We start from the raw sequence: 18,797 nt of genomic DNA on the forward strand, positions 1-18,797 counted from the left end.
CTCGAGTTAAGCTATTTGTTTATTTGCGTCACGTCATTCTTACTGTAGCATTAATCCGACATGACAAGGAGAGGAAAGAAACGCTGGGTACATTTATTCACTGACAATTTAAATTTATAAAGAAATGCGGAGCATGTGCACGAGAAAATTTAGGCTAAATGGCTAAATATTTGCAAATGGAGATGTTTACAAACTTATCAAATTACTGCCTCTCCCGTAATCGAGAGTTGATGTAAGCATGAAATGGTTATGGGCGTAGCTAAGTGGTTGTAGGTGGTACTGTAGTCACAGTCCTGAAATGGGTCTAGTGCACAGTACACCACACCACACCATGCTGTGCTCTGGCCCATATGGACCCAGTCGTTTCCTGTCGGTGTCTGGGGCAATCTCTGTGGCTCTGCCTCATTAGCTGTCTCCGGCTTCTATTTGGCTTCTGTCTTTGTAAATGTTGTTTTGATTCCTCTGAAGGTGCTTCAAACTTATGCCACCTCGACTGCCAGCTTCAGGCGGTCTTCAGCGTGCTTGAGTGTGTGGGACCGCGGCACCATCCTTGGGGATGGTGCAGAAGCCGCTGTTGAGCAGAGAACTCATTTCATATCTCGTTTGGTTACCTGGTGATCCCGGGGAAATCACTGCTCGGATGACAGGAAATCAGTGCCCGGATGTTGGCTCACAGTTTTGGCTCAACGTTGCTTCAAGGTAGCCGACAATGGGAGCTAAAAGCATTTCTTGCTTAAGAACATGCACCATATGCAGACTTACCTCAAGAAGTTTTCATGATCTTCCATTGCATGGTTGTCTTCCTTTTCTCGTGTTTTTCAGAGTTAATGCCTTTCGCAAGAAACATGAAGCGGCATTGTGATATAAAAGCGGATTAAATTCTGTGTGAGCTAGCTGAATGTTCACTGCAACCAATTTCACGCATGCACTTTGCCTTCACCATGCTGAGCATATCCAAGATGCTGTCGGCATGTAGTTTTTTCTTGGTGAAGCATCCTGTGAACATGTGTTCAGGCATTTTTACAAAAGAAAAAAGTGTGCCATGCGGATAGAGAAGCCCCTCTCTCTCCCTGTACAGTGTCACTGCAACAAGCCTAAGACACTTGTCTGCAGATAACTCGGTCAGAGCATTCGTGCAGCCTTGGCGGGTAGTATTCATTGTGCACTTTCGTGCAACATATCCTGACACATTGAGAGTTATGCGAGAGTCGCATTATGTGTTAGTCATGATCCAAGACCTGAGAGCAGTTGATAGCAACTCTCAACGCTCGCTGTCAAGTGCGCTTTGGCCTTTTTTAACGCGACATCGTTAAGGCTCCTGTTCTGCAGAAAATCCAGCGTCGTTGGCATTGTGAGAGAACAATAGGGTGGCTCAGGAGGCCACATCTCGGAGAAGCAACCTAGGTCGGCCACCTAGCTCCTTGTGGCATCACGACAGTCTGGCCACCTGATAGCAAACTGACTACTGTGATGGGTAGCAGTTAAATTAATGACTGATTTTAAGAGGTTGCTCGGGAAGAGCAACTTGGGTCGCACAAGCCCCACCGGTGGCACCTGCCATCACGGGGTAGTGGCGTATTTCCTAACCGCTGCACCATTACACAAGTAGTAGTATGAGAACTCGCAGGAACCTGTGAATGTGAAGTTGAGAATGACCAATTCAGCATATAGGGGCATTAACTCATTAACACTATGGTGTCGTAATCTTAAGGCGGAGCTTAAGCATCCGTACCAGTTTTTTTTCTTCGCGGGTGCTTCATCATTTTTGCATCTCTTCCTTTTGTTCCTGGGTTTAGGTGTTTTCTTCATTATGTGCTGTGGCAAATTTGGAAGAATAGACGGGATGACGTCTTCAGACAGCAGTGGTCAGTCACGAGGAAGGCGCACATCTTTGCCGTCTATTAGGTGTTCAAAGTTCCTAGTGCTGCCGAACAGTAATTTCCACAGCGGCTAGGTGTTCTCACTCATACTGCGCATTGAGCAAGGCATCAAACACAGAATTAGCACTTATAATAAACTGTGACACATCTCCAACCAAAACTTTTTAAATTTAGATTCCAACGTTTCGGAGCCGCAGTTTACTATAAGCTATCAAACCCAAACAGGCAGGCAGTTCTGTCGAAATGTTTAGTTCTCGGAATAAGCACTACGGTGTACAACACCGGTGATATTCGCAGTCGAAAGCCGACGACGGCGATCGAACCGAGCTGTACGAAGCGCACAACCGCCGTCTTCCGCCAGCAAGCGAGAAGCTTTTTCGGAGGAACAGACAGCAGCGCCCCTGCCGGGCATCAGGGAGACCTACGCGGCGGAGCGATATCGGAGCGGCGCAGGGATATCCCAGTGAGCCCGTTGCCCCCTTCTAGAGCACTGTAGCTTTCAGTTTTAACACGCCGAGTGAAAGTAAGCGGGGATGGCCGTGTGTGTGTATATACACACACACAACACACACTCGGCCATTCCCGCTGACTTTCTCTCCGCGTGTTATAAGCTTTGTATACAAAACCATGTAAATAAATACCATGAAAGAAAAAAAAAAGCAGGGATGGCCGAGTGGTCTGAAGCGGCGAATCTCTTCGCGCCCCTCCGTGGGTTCAAATCCCGCTGGAGGCCATATGTATGGCAGGTTTTTTTTTTCTTTCGCACTGCCGTTCCAATGCCAACGCCGCAGTTGCATGGGATTCTGCTGTAGTGCATGGTAGCTGGGTTTGGGCTAGCCTGCAGGCTTGGGCGGATGTTGGCCACCTCTCCTTCGGTGACAACTGCAGGGGGCCCTTTGGCGTGTGTGGGAGTACAGCGGGCGGACCAAGAGCCGAGGGTCTAAGCCTGCGCGGATACCGCACGGCCCACAAGTTGCTGAAGCAGCGTGCACGGCCTCCACCGGGAGGCCCAGAATGCCCGTGGGAGTGCTGCACAACGTAAGGGGCGATAAGGGGTGGCGACTGAACCCGCCGGAGCAGTACATCCGGTGACGGCCAGTGCTAGCCTGGTTGGAATAGAGGTGATATAGCTCTACCCACCGTGCTCTACCCCTATCATGACCCCCCTCCGGCGAGATTTAGCGTATGGCCTCTGGCCTTGCAATTTGACCCGTAAAGAGCCGCACGTGTTTCTAGTCACGAACGCCACGCGGGCCAGCTGCTGTAGAGAGGTTAGCGCAGCTGCCGCGAGCGCAGCAGAGAGGAGGAGCAGTGTGGGTAGCCGCATCTGCTGGGATGCAGATGCGAATGCTGGGAGCAGATTTGCACTGACATCGAACAGTACACGAGCCTCTAGAATTGCGCCTCTATCGAAATTCGACCGCCGCGACCGGAATCGAACCCGCGTCTTTCGGGTCAGCAGCCGAGTGCTGGTGGTGAGAGGGAGATATGTGGGCTGAATGCGTTAGCGTTGACAACGTTGTAGCAGGCCCGCGGTACTGCAGCAATAGGCCGAAGTGTTCATTGGGTGAGCGAACTCTCGCGATCAGCCATTAGCTGCCACCTGCCAGGGTGCCAGGTTGGGCGCACCGCCTACCCAGTGTCCGGAACGCGCTCAACGTTACAGACGCCAAGCCGCGTATAGTTGCCCGATATGCCGTAGCGTTTGCTCTCTAACCAGGTTCTGCAGTAGTTAAACCGCAGCTAATATTTTTAACATCGCAGTGAGCGATGCGTTTGTTGCTCCTTAGTTTTTCCTCCCCGAAAAAGTTCGCTTTTCTGAAAGACAGTTGCGCAGCTAAGTTCTTGTTACGGGGAAATACTATTTGCATTTATTTACAAGCGGTTGGGGTCTAGACTGAATAGTACCTAGCAGGGAGCACCAACGCGAACAGGGAGACCCATCAACCTCTTCTACTTCGTTCATTCCGTACACGCGGGATGCCACTTTGCTTTACTCCCACTTCGTGAACAATATAATTCCCCGTATGTAAATTAAATAGCTACACCGGCAAAGGTAGTGCTTTACAAGACCAATTCCACGAAAAGCTGCCCCCGCGATGGCGTTTCTGCTGCGCTTCACTTTACAAGCTCACTCTCACCCGTTAAATTTAGCACGCGGCAGCTCCGTCGATGGTGGTGGTGGTGAAAAACTTTAATACTAAGATAGTTTGAGGGTCAGAAAACCCCACTGCATGCATGGTCGGTATCCTTAGTACGGGACACTGCACGACGAGGCACCGTCTCGTGCCCGCTTTACTAGAGCCCTTTGGGACTCCAGTGTGGAGCAGTTGAGGAGGGCAGTCTCCCATGCCTCTTAGGTGGGGGTGGGGGAAGGTGAGGATTCTGAGTACATGCCCGCACCATGTGAAAGATATCGCAGATCTCTCCACAGTGCGGGCAGCGCCCATCTGTGTTCGGATCGAAGTGTTTTGCTATGGCAGGACAGAGAAGAGTTCCTGTCTGCAGGCGCTGCAGATCCTCCGCCTTACTCAGCCTCTTGGCAGGTGCCGGGTAGAGACGGTGGCAGTCGTAATAATTAATTAGGATTTCGCAGAACCGCAGAAGCGGTTTATGAGCTTCTGAGCCAGGAGAGCTAGCTAGGATGAGGAGCCCGGTGTGTGAGCGCTCGGGCGGCCGCATCAGCGGCCTCATTGCCTCGTAGACCCTGGTGGCCAGGAGCCCAGATCACTTTTGTGCGAGTTGGATCGGCGGGAGCGCGTTTTAGAATTTGGGCGGCAAGAGGTTATATTTGCCCTGCAAGATAATGTTCACAGGCCCGGCGAAAGTCTGTGATAACCGTTCTCGATTTTGGATCGGCGGCAGCGAGAGCTATTGCGACTTCCTCCGCTCGTGTTGAGTTTGGGGCCCGAAAAGATAGCCCATCGACATTCATTCCCCAGTGGATTACGGCAGCCGTGTAGAATCCCGCGGGCGACGGCCCTGTGATGTCCACGTAGTAGACGCTCTCTTTAGATCCATATTGCCTCTCAAGCGTGCGAACCCGCGCTTGTCGTCTGCCTTCATATGAAGCCATGTCAATGTTACGCGGGGGCGGAGCGACCTAGAGCATGTGGCGCCACAGCACCGCCCCTCTGGTGTGCATGTGTGTTGAATGTGTAAGCGGTTTAGCATGCGGCGCCCAGGAACCGTTTGCGATAGCCGCGTGTATTGGTTCATGAGATGGGCCTCCCGCAACTCCTGACGGTCCGGGCATGGCCAAGCGGGCAGCAAGGCCGGATGATGGCCTAGGTGGCGCTGCCTTAATGAATAGTACTGCGGCTGCGCAGCATTGAGTTTGTGGCCCAGGATGATGTTTGTCTCCAGCCTGAACGTCCGAGACCAGACATCGAGGACTGCCGTTGCACGAAAGGCCAAGGAACGCCTCTCAGAGCTGCGCGCACATGACACTTGTCTGGTGGCACTGAAACGAACGCCTAAAATTGAATAGTGGGGCCTCTGGTTTCCGTGACCACGCGACAAACTAATCCCCTCCTTCTGCAGAACAGGTTCCACCCCCTGGCTGGTGTATGGCGCTGCACTCTTAGGCCTGGCTTGCAGGCATATGTTGGGCACCTTATCCGGTTAGCCGTGCCTCTGCGCTTTGTGCACTCATTAAGAGCACGCATTCTAAAGCACGTTGATGATACGAAAGAGAAGAAACAAGTGCATAGCCAGGAATCCTGAGCAACGAGAAAACTTTATTTCTGAATGTAGGCATACTTGCAAAGAAGTAATGAATAAGAAGGCAGCGGCTAGCAACCTTGGTGTACATGGTTGCCCGCATCGGCGCAGGGCCTTTATCTGCAACATGTGCAACAATGGTAGTTTCACGTCAGACGATGTTTACGTCAAACGATGGTCGTTTCAAGCGACGGACGATGTTTATAAATAAGGTACTCGAAAGTTCCCATGTTTTTTAGCTCAGTCATCCGCATGGTCGTTGACTATGCACAATGACAGCCTTTGTGCGGCTCTCCTCCACGCCGCTTTTGAAGGTGACACGTTAGTTTTTTCGGACTAAATGCATTCGGTTGTAGTCGGAGCGTGATAACTATTTTCAGCGCTGTGGAAAGGCGTCAGCTATAGCCATGGTTGTCATTATTTTACGCACACCTGCGTGTTGGTGTCGCACCTGCGAGCTCTGTCGCAGACAATTGCAGGATGCTCGCGATAGACCGAGCACTCTTTTCCCGGACCTGCATTAGAAAAAGAAACATGGCCATGAGCATACACACTTTAATCCAGGCAGCTTTCAGTGTGGTTTAGTAAGACAACGGAAAGGTGCTGCTACCTTTACGTGACAGAACCTGAGAGCAATGATGGTTCCTGAGAGTGCCGTCTTCTTCACTTAACCGCTTCCTGTGGCATTGTGTTAGTAAGTAAACAGACGTTCTGTCGTAGCATATGCTTTGGGTACAGTCCCCTAAAGGTCATTAGAGGTCCACTGTAACCAGGTTAAGCTGCAAATGGTCCCGGGAGTCGATGTACGTCTGTTGTTACCTCATAAGGCCGCTTTGTTATATTTTGTTATAACAATATAACAATAACGTTATAACAATTGTTATATTGATTAATCAATATATCCGCAGATATCCCGTCAACAGGCTTGCATTTTTTTTGCTCTAAACGTTTTTGCAATCGTCAAACACGTTCTCCATTGGTTTTCTGTGGCACTGTGGCACCATGCGAGCGATGGAAAAATTTAAAAATAAAGATTTTGCTGCACATCATAGAATGGGCCATTACCTTTAATGTTTCTATAACACTACCTTACAATTTTCTAATGTTTAAAATTTTTATCCAAAAATATTGAACGCAACTGCATAATGCTATCCTGGTAGTACTCACCCACGGGTCAGAAATATGGAAGTTAGCGTAAAGGTGAGAATTCAGCTGAAGACACTGCAGCGGTGCAGAAAGGAAGATTATAGGGCCAGTCTTTAGAGAAGAAAGGAGGGCCTAGTAGATTGCAGAACACAACGAATTTTGTGATAATCTAGCCGGAATTAGAGAAAAGCGTTTTAGCAACACTTGTTCTCTTCCACGTTGAGTGGGATGAAGAAGAGGTACGGAAAGAAGAGACCTAGCGCGGAAGATGTGACGTAGACGCTAAATAACCAACGATCTGTGAACGGGAGAGTGAGGACAACCCCATCTAACTTATCTTCTTTTAAAAACTAGGCTCTAGCCATGCCGGTATTTGTGCGACACTAAAACAAGCATTTAAAAGCTGAGAAAATTGCATTAAATTTTTTTTCCTCTCGGAACTCTTGATGCGAAGACCGTGAAGGACTCCGTGATCATTGTTTGGCACTGAATGTCGGCTTTGCCTAGCCTCAAGGATCCGCTGTTAAAGTTGTCTTGATGCACCACAGTAGTCCTGCGAAACAGTCGAAGCTAGCGACACCCGCATTCTATCGTTTTATTTATATATTTACAAATACTGCAGGCCCTTTCCGGGCCCATGCAGGAGTGGATACAAGGTAGAAAAAAATGACAATAGTGGATTGAATAAGGGAAACGAATATATGCTGTGGGGGCTTTGCCCCTCGCCTTTCCCTTTTTGGTTTAATTCCCCGCGATGCACCCTCCTTATCTTGGTTAGTTACCTTAACTAACAAGGGAGGGCGCCGGTGTTGCAGCGACACGAGCGCCACGGATGGCGTGATTGCTGCGCGCGGGGGAGCTAGACGGCCCTCTGGCTCGGGTAGAGTGTACTAGCTCGGGATCTGGCCGCGTACGAGCGTGTCGCGCGGCGCTTCGCTCCTCGTCGGCGGAGCTATAGTGCCTAGAATATAGACCTTTCCAAAAAGGGCTCCCTGGGCGCTGCCATATTGTTCCCTGGACTGCAGTGGGCACCACCCGCTAGCACGGTGGAAGCGGCGAAACGCCTCCTCTCTGGACTGCTAGAAACCGGTTCCGCCGCCGGAAACAATATGGCAGCGCCCAGGTTGGAAAGGTGTATATAGCGGAGCGAATGGCGAAGCCTCGTGGGGAGGAATGTTCTCCCTGATCTCGTCCCGTCCGGCCGCAGAGTATCCCTTGCCCTAGCGTGGGCGAACATTCGCTCGTAACCGTGCTGGTGAGTCGGACGTCCTCGATTCCTCAGCGTATTTTTTGCTAGCTGGCGTTATTGTTGTTGTAGCAATAAATGCCGTGTTTGTATCAGCCAGTGTGTCGTTCCTTTGTTGCCGTAGAGCAAGGCCCGCCGTTGTCGGCGTGCGCTCGGTAGCGTACGCGATTACGGGGTGGGGTCCGGCGGTTTTGAACGGTGTCAGCCGTGACTAATCGGGGGAGAACGTATATATCTCCCCCAATTAAAACTCCACAATGCACAAATAAACACAAAATAACAATTTCATCATTACAGAGGCATCACTGTGGAATTATGCTAGATCAAGGTGGTTAACATGTTCTAGGTGATTAACATGTTTATAGCTTATAAAAACTCAATTTTAAACGAAAGTAGCTTTTTGTCATTACAATGCGGTATAATGCATCGACACAGGAAAATTCCAGGTTGTCATAGATAGCGAACTCCAAGGGAAAGGGGGACGTAGTCGGGAGTGGTAGGAACCCTGGTGGCGAGATGAGGCAAGGGTGATATTTGTAGTGATTGGACCGCCGCGGTGGCTCAGTGGTTATGGTGCTCGGCTGCTGACCCGAAAGACGCGGGCTCGATCCCGGCCGCGGCGGCCGAATTTCTTTGGAGGAGAAATTCTAGGGGCCCGTGTAATGTGCGACGTCAGTGCACGTTAAAGAACTCCAGGTGGTCGAAATTTACGGAGCCCTCCACTACGGCATCTCTCATAGCCTTAGTCGCTTTGGGACGTTAAACCCCATAAACCAAACGAAAACCAACTATTTGTTGTGATTGGGAGGGTGTGGGAGGAGTGGCTGGAACGGGAAAGGGCTGCTAGTAAATTATTGTGGGAGACATTTGTCTTCCAGCTGGCATAACCAAAGCTGGTGATGATGCCAACTGGCCGTGCTGGACTGACGGGACTCTCGCCTGACCTGACAGTCGCAGAAGGTCAGAAATACAGCCACAGCCGGCCACAGGACTATTCTACAATTGCTCCACAATCAACTTGAGTTGGAACAAACAAATGCCCTACCCATGCCCATTTCTTCTTGATTTTGAGTGCGATGTGATTAGCTCGCGCTTATTCCCTGACCCACTCTTCTCTCTTCCTGTATTTTAATGTTACAGTTATCATTATCCTTTTTATTGCTCACTGCTTGTCTTCAGTTTAAGTAGAACCCATTTCGTTAGTCCCTACATTTCTGCCTGATACAGCAGATGTATACTTTTCTCTTAAAATGTACTGGTAAACTGCCATTCTAGATCTGAGAGGACCTGCCAAATCCGATCCATCCCATTCTTAATCTGGTTCCTTCTCTCTCGCGGTCCCAGATATGCGATCACTACCTCCTTCAAATATATGTATTCCTTTACCACTTCCAGCGCTTCGCTTCGTATCTTAAATTACAGTTCCCTTCCCAGACTGTCGAGCGTTAGTTTTCTGCATATATTTATTTTTAGACCAACCGCTCTGTTTTGCCTGTCTTGGTTTTCGATAATATTTTTCGATTCGTCCCCGTTACATAGCAAGATGATCTCAGCAGCGAACCGTTCATTAGCTTTTATCCCCAATTATTCTCAATCAAGTTCTCTGAATACTTTCTGTAAACAAGCGGTGAACTGTACCAAAGACATATGTCGGACACCCTTCCTGAACAATATTTTATCACATTTCTTATGAACGGCTACGGCCACTGTGCAGCTTATAGATATTTTACAGAACCATTACATACGCCTCTTCTAAACCCTGGTTCCGCAATGCATGCATGACTGCTGGGGTTTAGACTGAGTCAAATGCTTTCCCGTAGTCAATGAAGGCTATATATAGAGACTAATTGTATTCTGCGCATTTCTATATCACCTGATTGATGATGTGAATATGTTCCATTGTCGATTAACCTTTTAGAAAGCCATCTGTCAAAGCGAATCAGTAAAATCGCGTTAGTAAATGTAAAGCAAACGAACGACAGGATCGAGCTGGCTGTGAATAAGGAATGCAACCTAAAACGGCCAATCGGATGTTTGTCATTGTCGAAAATAAGATGTACGCCTCTACAAACAAGAAGGGTAGTGCCGTTACCACTATGGTAAAGATAGCTAAAATAGCTGAAGAATTCTACAACAAACTCTAGGCATCTGTCTGCGGTAGCCAAAATAATTAGGATGTTAATAACGAAGCCAGTGAAGACATCTAACGTAAGAGGTAGTAAAGAAAGCATTACAAACAATGCAAAGGAGGCAAGTGGCTGGGGAAGATCAGATATCTGCCGATTTATTGAAATACGGTGAGGATATTGGGCTGGAAAGTCTTGTCATCCTGTGCACGCAGTGCCTCATGATCTCGAGCTTAACGAAATTTTGGAAGAACGCTACCATCACCTTGATCTATAAAAAAGATGCAAAGGGCTTGAAAATTTTCAAACCATCACTACTATCCGTTCTTTACAAAGTGCTTACGAAGATAATGGCTAAACGAATTCGATCATCTTTGGACTTCAGCTAACCAAACAACCAGTCAGACTACATACGAGACGTTAAAATCAGCCGCGCCACCCACCCACAACGGTGCAGGCACGGCAACACTCCGTCAGCCCTTCCAGAGGCCGCGCCCGTATCTCCCTGGGGGCACATGGCAGCGCGAAGCACTGAAGGCATCCATACACCCGGTCGGTCTCCAGCAGTCGGATTCCGTAATACACGTTGTAGAACTGGTTGCCGCTGGCCACTGGAGCCGCCATCACCAGCACGCAGAAGATAAGCGCTAGCGACTGCCTAGACATGGCGTGGAACCTACGAAAAAAAATTACGCACCATTTACTCTATTTTGTCACGTTCTCGCCTGTCGCAGACTGCGCAGTAACTGTCTCAATTCTCGGTGGACACCTCAATCGCGTTGTAAAGGAAGGCACGAAGACGAATGTGAAAGAAGGAAGAGAGAAAGATATGCCGTAGTGGAGGGCTCCGGAATAATTTGACCACCTGGGGTTCTTTAACGTGCACTGACATCGCATAGCAAGCGGGCGCTTTTTGCGTTTCGCCTCTATCGAAACGCAGTTGCCGCGGTCGGGTTCGAACCGAGGTATTCTGCTCAGTAGCCGAGCACCCTAAACACTGGGCCACCCAGTCGCGTGGCGTTCGGCTGGTGAGCACAGGGCGCGGGTAAAATTCCGAGCCGCGAAAGCTACTTTTTCGCACTGACATCGCACAGCACACAGGCGCCTTCTGCGTTTCGCCTCCATCGAAACACGGCCGCCGCGGCCTGGATTGAACCCGGGTACTCCGGCTCAGTAGACGAGTACTTACTGCGCCAATTCAGAGCTAGTATATTCTAGGCACTATATCAGAGCCGCTCCCGGGCGTAGCCATTTTGCGCCGACTGGCGCGCCGCGGTGCGGGCGTTTCTTTGGGGACTGCGTGGCTGCGGCAGCTCCGCGGCGGCGCCTGCATATAGCCGCGCTTCGGGCGCTAAAAAACATTGTGGAGCATACTTCCGCAGCGTGGCTGTGCTGCAGGAAGTATTTACGTTATCAAAGCGATAACATTGACGCGTTTTAATGACATTTAGTTTGACATTCACGTGAATTGTGCCGGCGCTTAGAATGCGCTCATGCTCATATCGCTTTCGTCTTGGTGCTCCACCGCAAAGAAACTTTTTGTTCAATAAAAAGCATTAGGTGTGCGGTGCGGCTAGCATGCAGTTCCAATTCCCATGCACTCTTATTCCTTCCTGCCGGCCATAAAGCCCCCCCCCCCCCCCCCCCCCCTTCTACAAACAGGGCTTTCGTGTCGCCTGCGTGGTGCGCCTCTTTATCAACAAATTACCGCTGTGAGCTCAACTGAGTCGCAGCGCCAACAGAAAGCAAATTTTGTCATGGTTTATGCAACCTGGTGCATAAAAACTTACTTTCAATTTTTAATTTCATTTATCAAAGCTTGAATAGGTATGAGCAGCTAATCCAGCTTTCACTAATTCTGTGGTCCGAAGTCGCGTTATTTTATTCAGGAGCTCTCGCCGCGTGTGAGAGCGTAGCGTAGCCGTCTGGCTAAGTGTGGAAAATGTAATGAAATCGCGCATATTTTCCTATGATTAAGGTAGATACTGCCCCGCCGCGGTGGCTCAGTGGTTACGACTCTCGGCTGCTGGCCCGAAAGACGCGGGTTCGAACCCGCCGCGGCGGCCGAATTTCGATGGAGGCGAAATTCTAGAGGCCCGTGTACTGTGCGATGTTAGTGCACGTTAAAGAACCCCAGGTGGTCGAAATTTCCGCAGCCCTTCACTACGGCGTCCCTCATAGCCTGAGTCGCTTTGGGACCAACAGCAGGAAGATACTATAGATAAACCTTTACCCCCGAGATCCCTCTGACATGCGTGTGGAAAAAGCAGCTGAAATTGGTAGCGGTCGTGCTTACAATCCTGTGCATGAAGTGTGTTTAATGGGAACAAGAGCAAGCTCAGCGCAAGGATGCCGAACACGTACATGGTGATCGAAAACACGCGCTCCGTCGGGACAACCTGGTCTGCAGCTCGCCTATCCAGTTACTACTCCACTAAGTCAAATCAATAAATCTACATTCTGATGCATAAAATTATCATAGATGATAGCGCACGTAAAAGGCGACAACAAACGACACGACAGCGCAGAAATCTGCTTAGAAGTGCCGGTTTCCAGTCCGTACACTACCTGGTAGACTACCCTCGGATGTCACGTTAACGAGTAACTGCGCGCAAGATAACCGCAGTACTGTCTGGAAGAGGGAAAATGTGAGTAGTGACTCACAGCACACACCCTCATACGTTAGCTGATGGAGCACAACAACGACTGAAGCGAACACGAAAACATGCCTTCTACGCGCGGCGCCGGAGCGACCCGCAGTCCCTCGGGCAGCGCGCGCCGACAGATGGCGACTGGTGTCGAGAGTAGGAGCGCGCCCACAGCCTGCGTGCCAGGGTAAAAAGGCTGTTGCGAGTTCGCCTTCCAGTTTCAATCCTCGCCACTTTCTCTCCCCATGCCGAGTTGAGCCACACGTTGGCAGTATACCCGCCGCGGTGGTTCAGTGGTTTTTTTTTTTTTATTCGTGAAGTCTGCCTTGAGGCATAAGTTGAGAAAAGGGGGAGTGGAATATAGGTTACAGAAAGTTAAAAGAAGGAGTGTAGACCAGTTTCGGCGAGGTACTCGCATAGGCTGCTGGTGAAGTGATTGTCCATAGTCCACTTCACATAGCCCCGTCGCGGTTCCACCACAGGCCGACCTCCCTGAGGAGCCGTTTTCTAATAGGGGCCGTCGCTGGGCAAGTCCACAACAGGTGCCGCACATCACAAATGTCCGGTGCAGCGCCGCAGTGAGGGCACCTGTCAGTTGCTGGCAGATATTTATCACCCCACCGATAACGGACAGATGGGGTCAGGGCCGCCCCTGCCCGAATCCGGCGCACTGATACCTCCTCCTGCCGAGTTAGACTACGGGGGAGAGGGTGCGAACACGGAGGAATTAGAGCGCGTGTTCGCTGGCGCATAGCTTGTGAATCGGCGACATGGGACAGGAACGGATATGGGGGAAGAGGGGAAGGTGGCGGGTCATCTGATGTGTCAATGTGAGTCATAGCATCTGCTTGAATGTTATGTGGATCGTGAGCATGACCGCGAATCCAGTGTATGCGTACAGGACATGGGTATTTTGCACAGAGTAGGTGAATTGATTGTGTAATCTGGAATGTGCGTCGAACAGCCTTAAGCTGTTTAAGGGCGGCGAGGGAGTCTGTATAAATATGAACTGCATTGAATGTGGGAACGAGCGGAAGGGAAGCAATGGCATTGTAAATGGCTTGAAGTTCCAATGCCAGGGGGGTACATGTATCTGCGGTGTACGTCGCACGAGAGTTGAGATGCGGATGGGAGGGACTATATACAGCAGTAACTCCCCGCTCTGCAGTATGTGATGCATCGGTGTACAATATGCACCCTTCAGGCAGATGCGCGGCTGATACCGACGGGGAAACAGTGGGGCGATTGTCTGTGAGCTGACAATACGACCACGGAGGGAGCGTCTTTAAACGATGAAGTTGTAGAGACTGTTTGCGAGCTCTGTTTGCCACCCGCTGGTCGATGAGTTCACTGAGAGTATTAATTTGGGCGAACTCCTGAAGCACGGGTATGGGAGTCAAACGAGGCAAAAATGTTATTGCGCGCATAGCCTCACGATTGATAGCTTCAAGGGAGTCCCACTGTCTGCGGGTGAGACGTTGAAATTGTGCCTGATATATTATCCGTGGCTGAAGGATAGAGCGCACAAGCTGGTGGGCCGTATGAGCACGTGCGCCACCAGATCGCATAGCTATGCGACGAATCAGACCTATAGTAGCGTGAGCTGATTTACGTGTGGCTGTCAGCCAAGGGGTGCCAGTCCCAGAGGTATGAAGGAGGAGGCCAAGAATACGAACAGTTTCTACCTGAGGAATCGGAGAACTATCTACTGTAAAGTTTAAAGGGACTGCTTTCCGTAAGCCGGCTTTGTTTCCAATGCGAATGGTTCAGTGGTTACGCGGCTCGTCTACTGAGCAGGAGCGCTTGGGTTCGAACCCTGCCGCGGCGGCTGTCTTTCAAGGGAGGCGAAATGCAGTTAAAGATGCCCAGGTGGTCGAAATTATTCCGAAGCCCTTCACTACGGTACTTTTTTCTCTCTTCATTCACTCCCACTTTCCTCCCTTCCCTCCCGGTGCGGTTGAGGTGTACACGGGGAAGTGAGACACATATGATTCATAATTTTCTTGGATGGATGGAAGCAACTTTATTACACAAAAAAATCTTCCAGGGTGGTCTCCTACTGGTCCAGGAGTCCATGGACTTGTGCTTCACGTAAAGCCCAATCCACCAGCCATTTCTGGCCGGCGGGCTGAGCGGTCCGTAAAGCAGCCTCCCAGGAAGAATGAGTGGGATTGGGGATGGGGGTACTGCCTTAGGGGAAGGAAATTCCCAAAGGTAGTGGAAAAGTGTGGATTTGGGCACGCCACAGGTGGTACAATCAGGAGGAAAGGTGGGGTGAGAGCATGAGAGACGGTGAGGGGAAATTGAGGGCGACAAGGTACTGTGGGATGGTGGCAGTGTCATGCGGCTGAGTTTGTAGAATGTTGTGATTTGATGATATGTAGAGAGGACCGATGGGGCATCTTTCGCAGGGTTGGGTGCCTGATCATCCGGGGTCCGGGAGGAGAGTTCTCGGGCCAGCGCATGAACGCGCTCATTACCGGGGATCGGGGCATGCCCAGGGACCCACGACAGAGTAACCGTTCGGAGAGAGGTGGCCGTGGTAAGAATACGATGTGTTGCCGGCGTCGCCACGCCCTTTAGGTAGCGGCGGTACGCGGCCTGGGAATCTGTGCAAATTTCGGTTACGTTTTTGTCAATGGTGGAGTGGGCCAGAGCAAGTGCGATAGCGGCTCCTTCCGCTTCTGCAGGCGAATTATTAGTCCGGATAGTGGCGGCGGCCCCCACTGTGCCGTCTTCATAGGCTGCGACTGCCGTGAAGTATCCTGGTTTCGAATTTTCTGCCGCATCGACATAAAGGATATCGGAGCGGTTGCTGTATGTTTTCGTGTAATAGCTCGCTCGCGCCTGCCGCCTACCCTGATGGAGACTAGCGCTCATATTGCGCGGTAGGGGCATCTGATATATGTGATCCTGAGTGCGCAGAGAAGTCATGTAAAGTGTAGGACTTGTTGGGGTGGGAATGGGTGGATTGAGACGTAGCTGTCGCATTAGGCGTTGTCCTGTTTCTGTGCGACTCAGGCGGACTAATTGGTTGGTGCGTTGAGCCTCTATTAATTCGATCACTGTATTGTGGGTACCAGTGGCCAGGAGACGTTTCGTGCTAACCTTCCGTGGATGACGTAGGGCGGAGGTGACAGCCGTGCGTATTAAGATGTCTGGCTGTTGTGTTTGCCGCTGAGTGAGTATGTGGTATGGGAGGTGGTATATATAATGCGGCTAATGATTAGTGCATTTGTCATATTGAGGATCTCGCGTTCAGACAGCCCATGATTGCGTGCTGCCACCCGCCTGATAAGTGCAGCGACCTGTTTGGTCTGTCTTTGCAAGAGCTGAAGGGTGGCGGTTGCATCGAGTGTGTTGCTAATGAGAAGGCCGAGAATCTTCACCTGAGGCACAATGGGCGCTGGATTCCCGTACATGTGCAGTTCAATCTGGGGGTCACTGGGGAGGGGCTTCAGCTGCAGGAGGTCGGATTTATTTGGACAGCAACGGAGGCCTGTGTTTGCTAAATGAGTGGTGGTGATGTCTATGACAGATTGCAGGATATCTTGGGCTGTTCCAAGGGATCCTCCCGTTGTCCAGAGGGTTATATCATCTGCGTATATGGCTCTGTGGAGCCCTGGGATAGCAGCAAGGGCCTTTGCCAGTGGCACTAGGGCAATGTTAAAAAGTAAGGGTGACAGAACCGCCCCTTGTGGGGTACCCCGGTTAGGCAGGGGGAAAGGCTGGGAGGCAATATCCCCAAGGTGGAGTTCTGCCGTGCGTCCCTGAAGGAAGGCCCGAATATATTGCCATATGCGGGTGCCGCATCCCGTGGTGGCTAATGTCGTGAGGATATGGTCATGGCTTATTGTGCCGAAAGCCTTATGAATATCCAGGGCCACTATGGCTCGCGTACTGGCTGTACGGTGCTTGGTGCAAAAGAGGGACTCTTTAAGGGCAAGAAGTATGTCTTGCGCCGAGATGTTTGGGCGAAAGCCGTATTGAACGTTTGAGAGAAGGCCTGTTGTTTCTAGGAACGATTGCAGGCGATTGAGAATGACATGCTCGAAGAGCTTGCCGACACAGCTCGTTAAGGAGATGGGGCGCAAATTTTGAAGAGTGAGGGCTTTGCCCGGTTTGGGTATAAATCGCATGCTGGCATGGGTCCAGGCTGATGGGAGCGTCCCAGCTTGCCAGTGGTTATTAAAGAGCTCCGCGAGTTCCTGGAGGGAGACTACGTCCAGATTGAGTAGTGCAGATTGAGACCATCGCCACCGGCTGCGCTGCCACTGTTATGGACCTTAGGAACATGAACACTTTAGTGCAGTGGGGTCGTGCGGGGACCCTGGGGCGGGCCCCGAGTTCCTTTTACAATAAAGTTTTTCTCTCTCTCTCTCTCTCTCTCGCGCGCATGTACTTAGATTTACACCCTGAGTATATTATCCGTAAGATTAGGGCTTGTAGAATACTGAAGGTTAGTCATTTTTGAGAAATTACAAGTAGAATTTCCAATACAACGTGTGGGCACTTTAAGCTTGATGACAAATTTCTTCATTCAGGTATATATTTCCTTAGTGGTTTTGACAATTTCTGTCATCTCCCTAATATACACTGCAGGATACGCGAACCCCCAAATTTTTGATGTCGATTTTGCCATATGTCCACAAGGTTCGACTCCGCGAGGCTATGCGCATATGGCGTCGAAGTGTTTGATTACGCAAATAATTTTGTTTTTATGTTCACACCACTAAAGTCTTCAACAAGGGTGGTACGGATAACACTCTGCACAAGTATTATTGACGAATGCTCGACTTAAATGGGGCTATTCTTACTAGAACTTGAAGAGGTGAAGCAGTTGGGCAAAGCATGCGCTTTTGCCGCCGCTTGAGCGGTACAGTTGGTCGTTAGTGCGCGTATGAGTTGCTACGCACTTGACGTTAACAGCGCAGGAACGAAAACCGAGGACAGCAGAAATACACACAACGCGTGCTGTTTTGTACATTTCTCCAGTCGCCGTCTTTGGCTTCTGCGAACCTCAATATGCAAAACCAACAAACGGAGGCGGCTATTCTCACACATACGTTGTACTGGTGAAGGATCCGTTAGTTTTGGGCCGGTTTTGTTGTTAATTTCTTTCCTGCTTCTACTGACCGATAAAACAACAGAGAGAGAGAGAGAGTTTGTATGGACACAGGGACGCTATTTTACCACATATTTCAAGGCATATTTAAGATTTATTTTCTCAGCGACTGCTGCACATAGCTCATTCGGTTTTGTTTCTATTTCCCATTTAGTCTTCTTTAAATTTTTTTTTTCAAATATTTTGCGGATTCAAAGTTTTTTCATTTTACAAGCAAGCGTTTCTAGAAATAAAGCGGCAGCGTATATGTACGCCATTATAGTTTAGTGGCGTTGATAAATTTAGTGCAGATTGAGGTGGAGAAGAATCAGCTGTCTGCTTTTGTGTTCATCGGGTAATCAGTTAAATTTCACAATAAAATTATATTTTCAGTCATCCAAGGTCAAAGAGAAGAACATGTTTACTACAGCTGCTAGAGCCGGAAACAACGTACACTGTAAACAAAAATATACCCAAAAGGGAGTAAAAATGGTGGCGGCCACCCTTTTTACTCCATTTGCTAAAACATTTACTCCATGAGTGGGGAGTAAAAAGGTGGACTGTCCTCCATTTTACTCCCCAGAGGGAATAATGGAGTTAAAATTAGGATTTACTAGCATTTACTCCAGTCTAGAAAGGGAGTTAATTGGGCCAAATACTCCACCAGTGCGGAAATGGAGTAAAAAAACACCATTTTGTGCAATCCGCCCCGCCGCCTAGCGTCTCGTCTGCTTCTGGCCAGTTGTCGGATAATGGCGGTGAGTGACGACCGCTTGGTTACCATCGTCGCTGGATCTCTGCTGACTTCTGCTCCTTCACGGGCGCCTGCCGTGGTGCAAGATATCGACTTGTCGCCGTTTTCCGCTACAGTGCGTTACATAATTGAATTGCTCCTGTGAAACCTCCAGTGCTCTAACGATACCT

The 18,797-nt window shown here is 49.9% G+C and overlaps 1 protein-coding gene across 1 annotated transcript; it reads right to left on the reverse strand.

The window, feature by feature from the left end:
- Positions 1 to 5,600: 5,600 nt before the first annotated feature.
- LOC149370607 (uncharacterized) lies at positions 5,601 to 10,787 on the reverse strand. The gene is made up of 2 exons (XM_089583777.1): positions 10,565 to 10,787; positions 5,601 to 6,118 (listed from the first exon to the last, which is right to left on the reverse strand). The coding sequence occupies exons 1-2, from the start codon at positions 10,785 to 10,787 to the stop codon at positions 6,021 to 6,023; spliced, it is 321 nt and encodes a 106-aa protein (XP_089439903.1). The 3' UTR covers positions 5,601 to 6,020.
- Positions 10,788 to 18,797: the final 8,010 nt, after the last annotated feature.

The sequence above is a fragment of the Amblyomma mixtum genome, chromosome 1 (genome assembly GCF_055824585.1).
Source record: "Amblyomma mixtum isolate Tamu chromosome 1, ASM5582458v1, whole genome shotgun sequence".
Lineage (NCBI taxonomy): Eukaryota > Metazoa > Arthropoda > Arachnida > Ixodida > Ixodidae > Amblyomma > Amblyomma mixtum.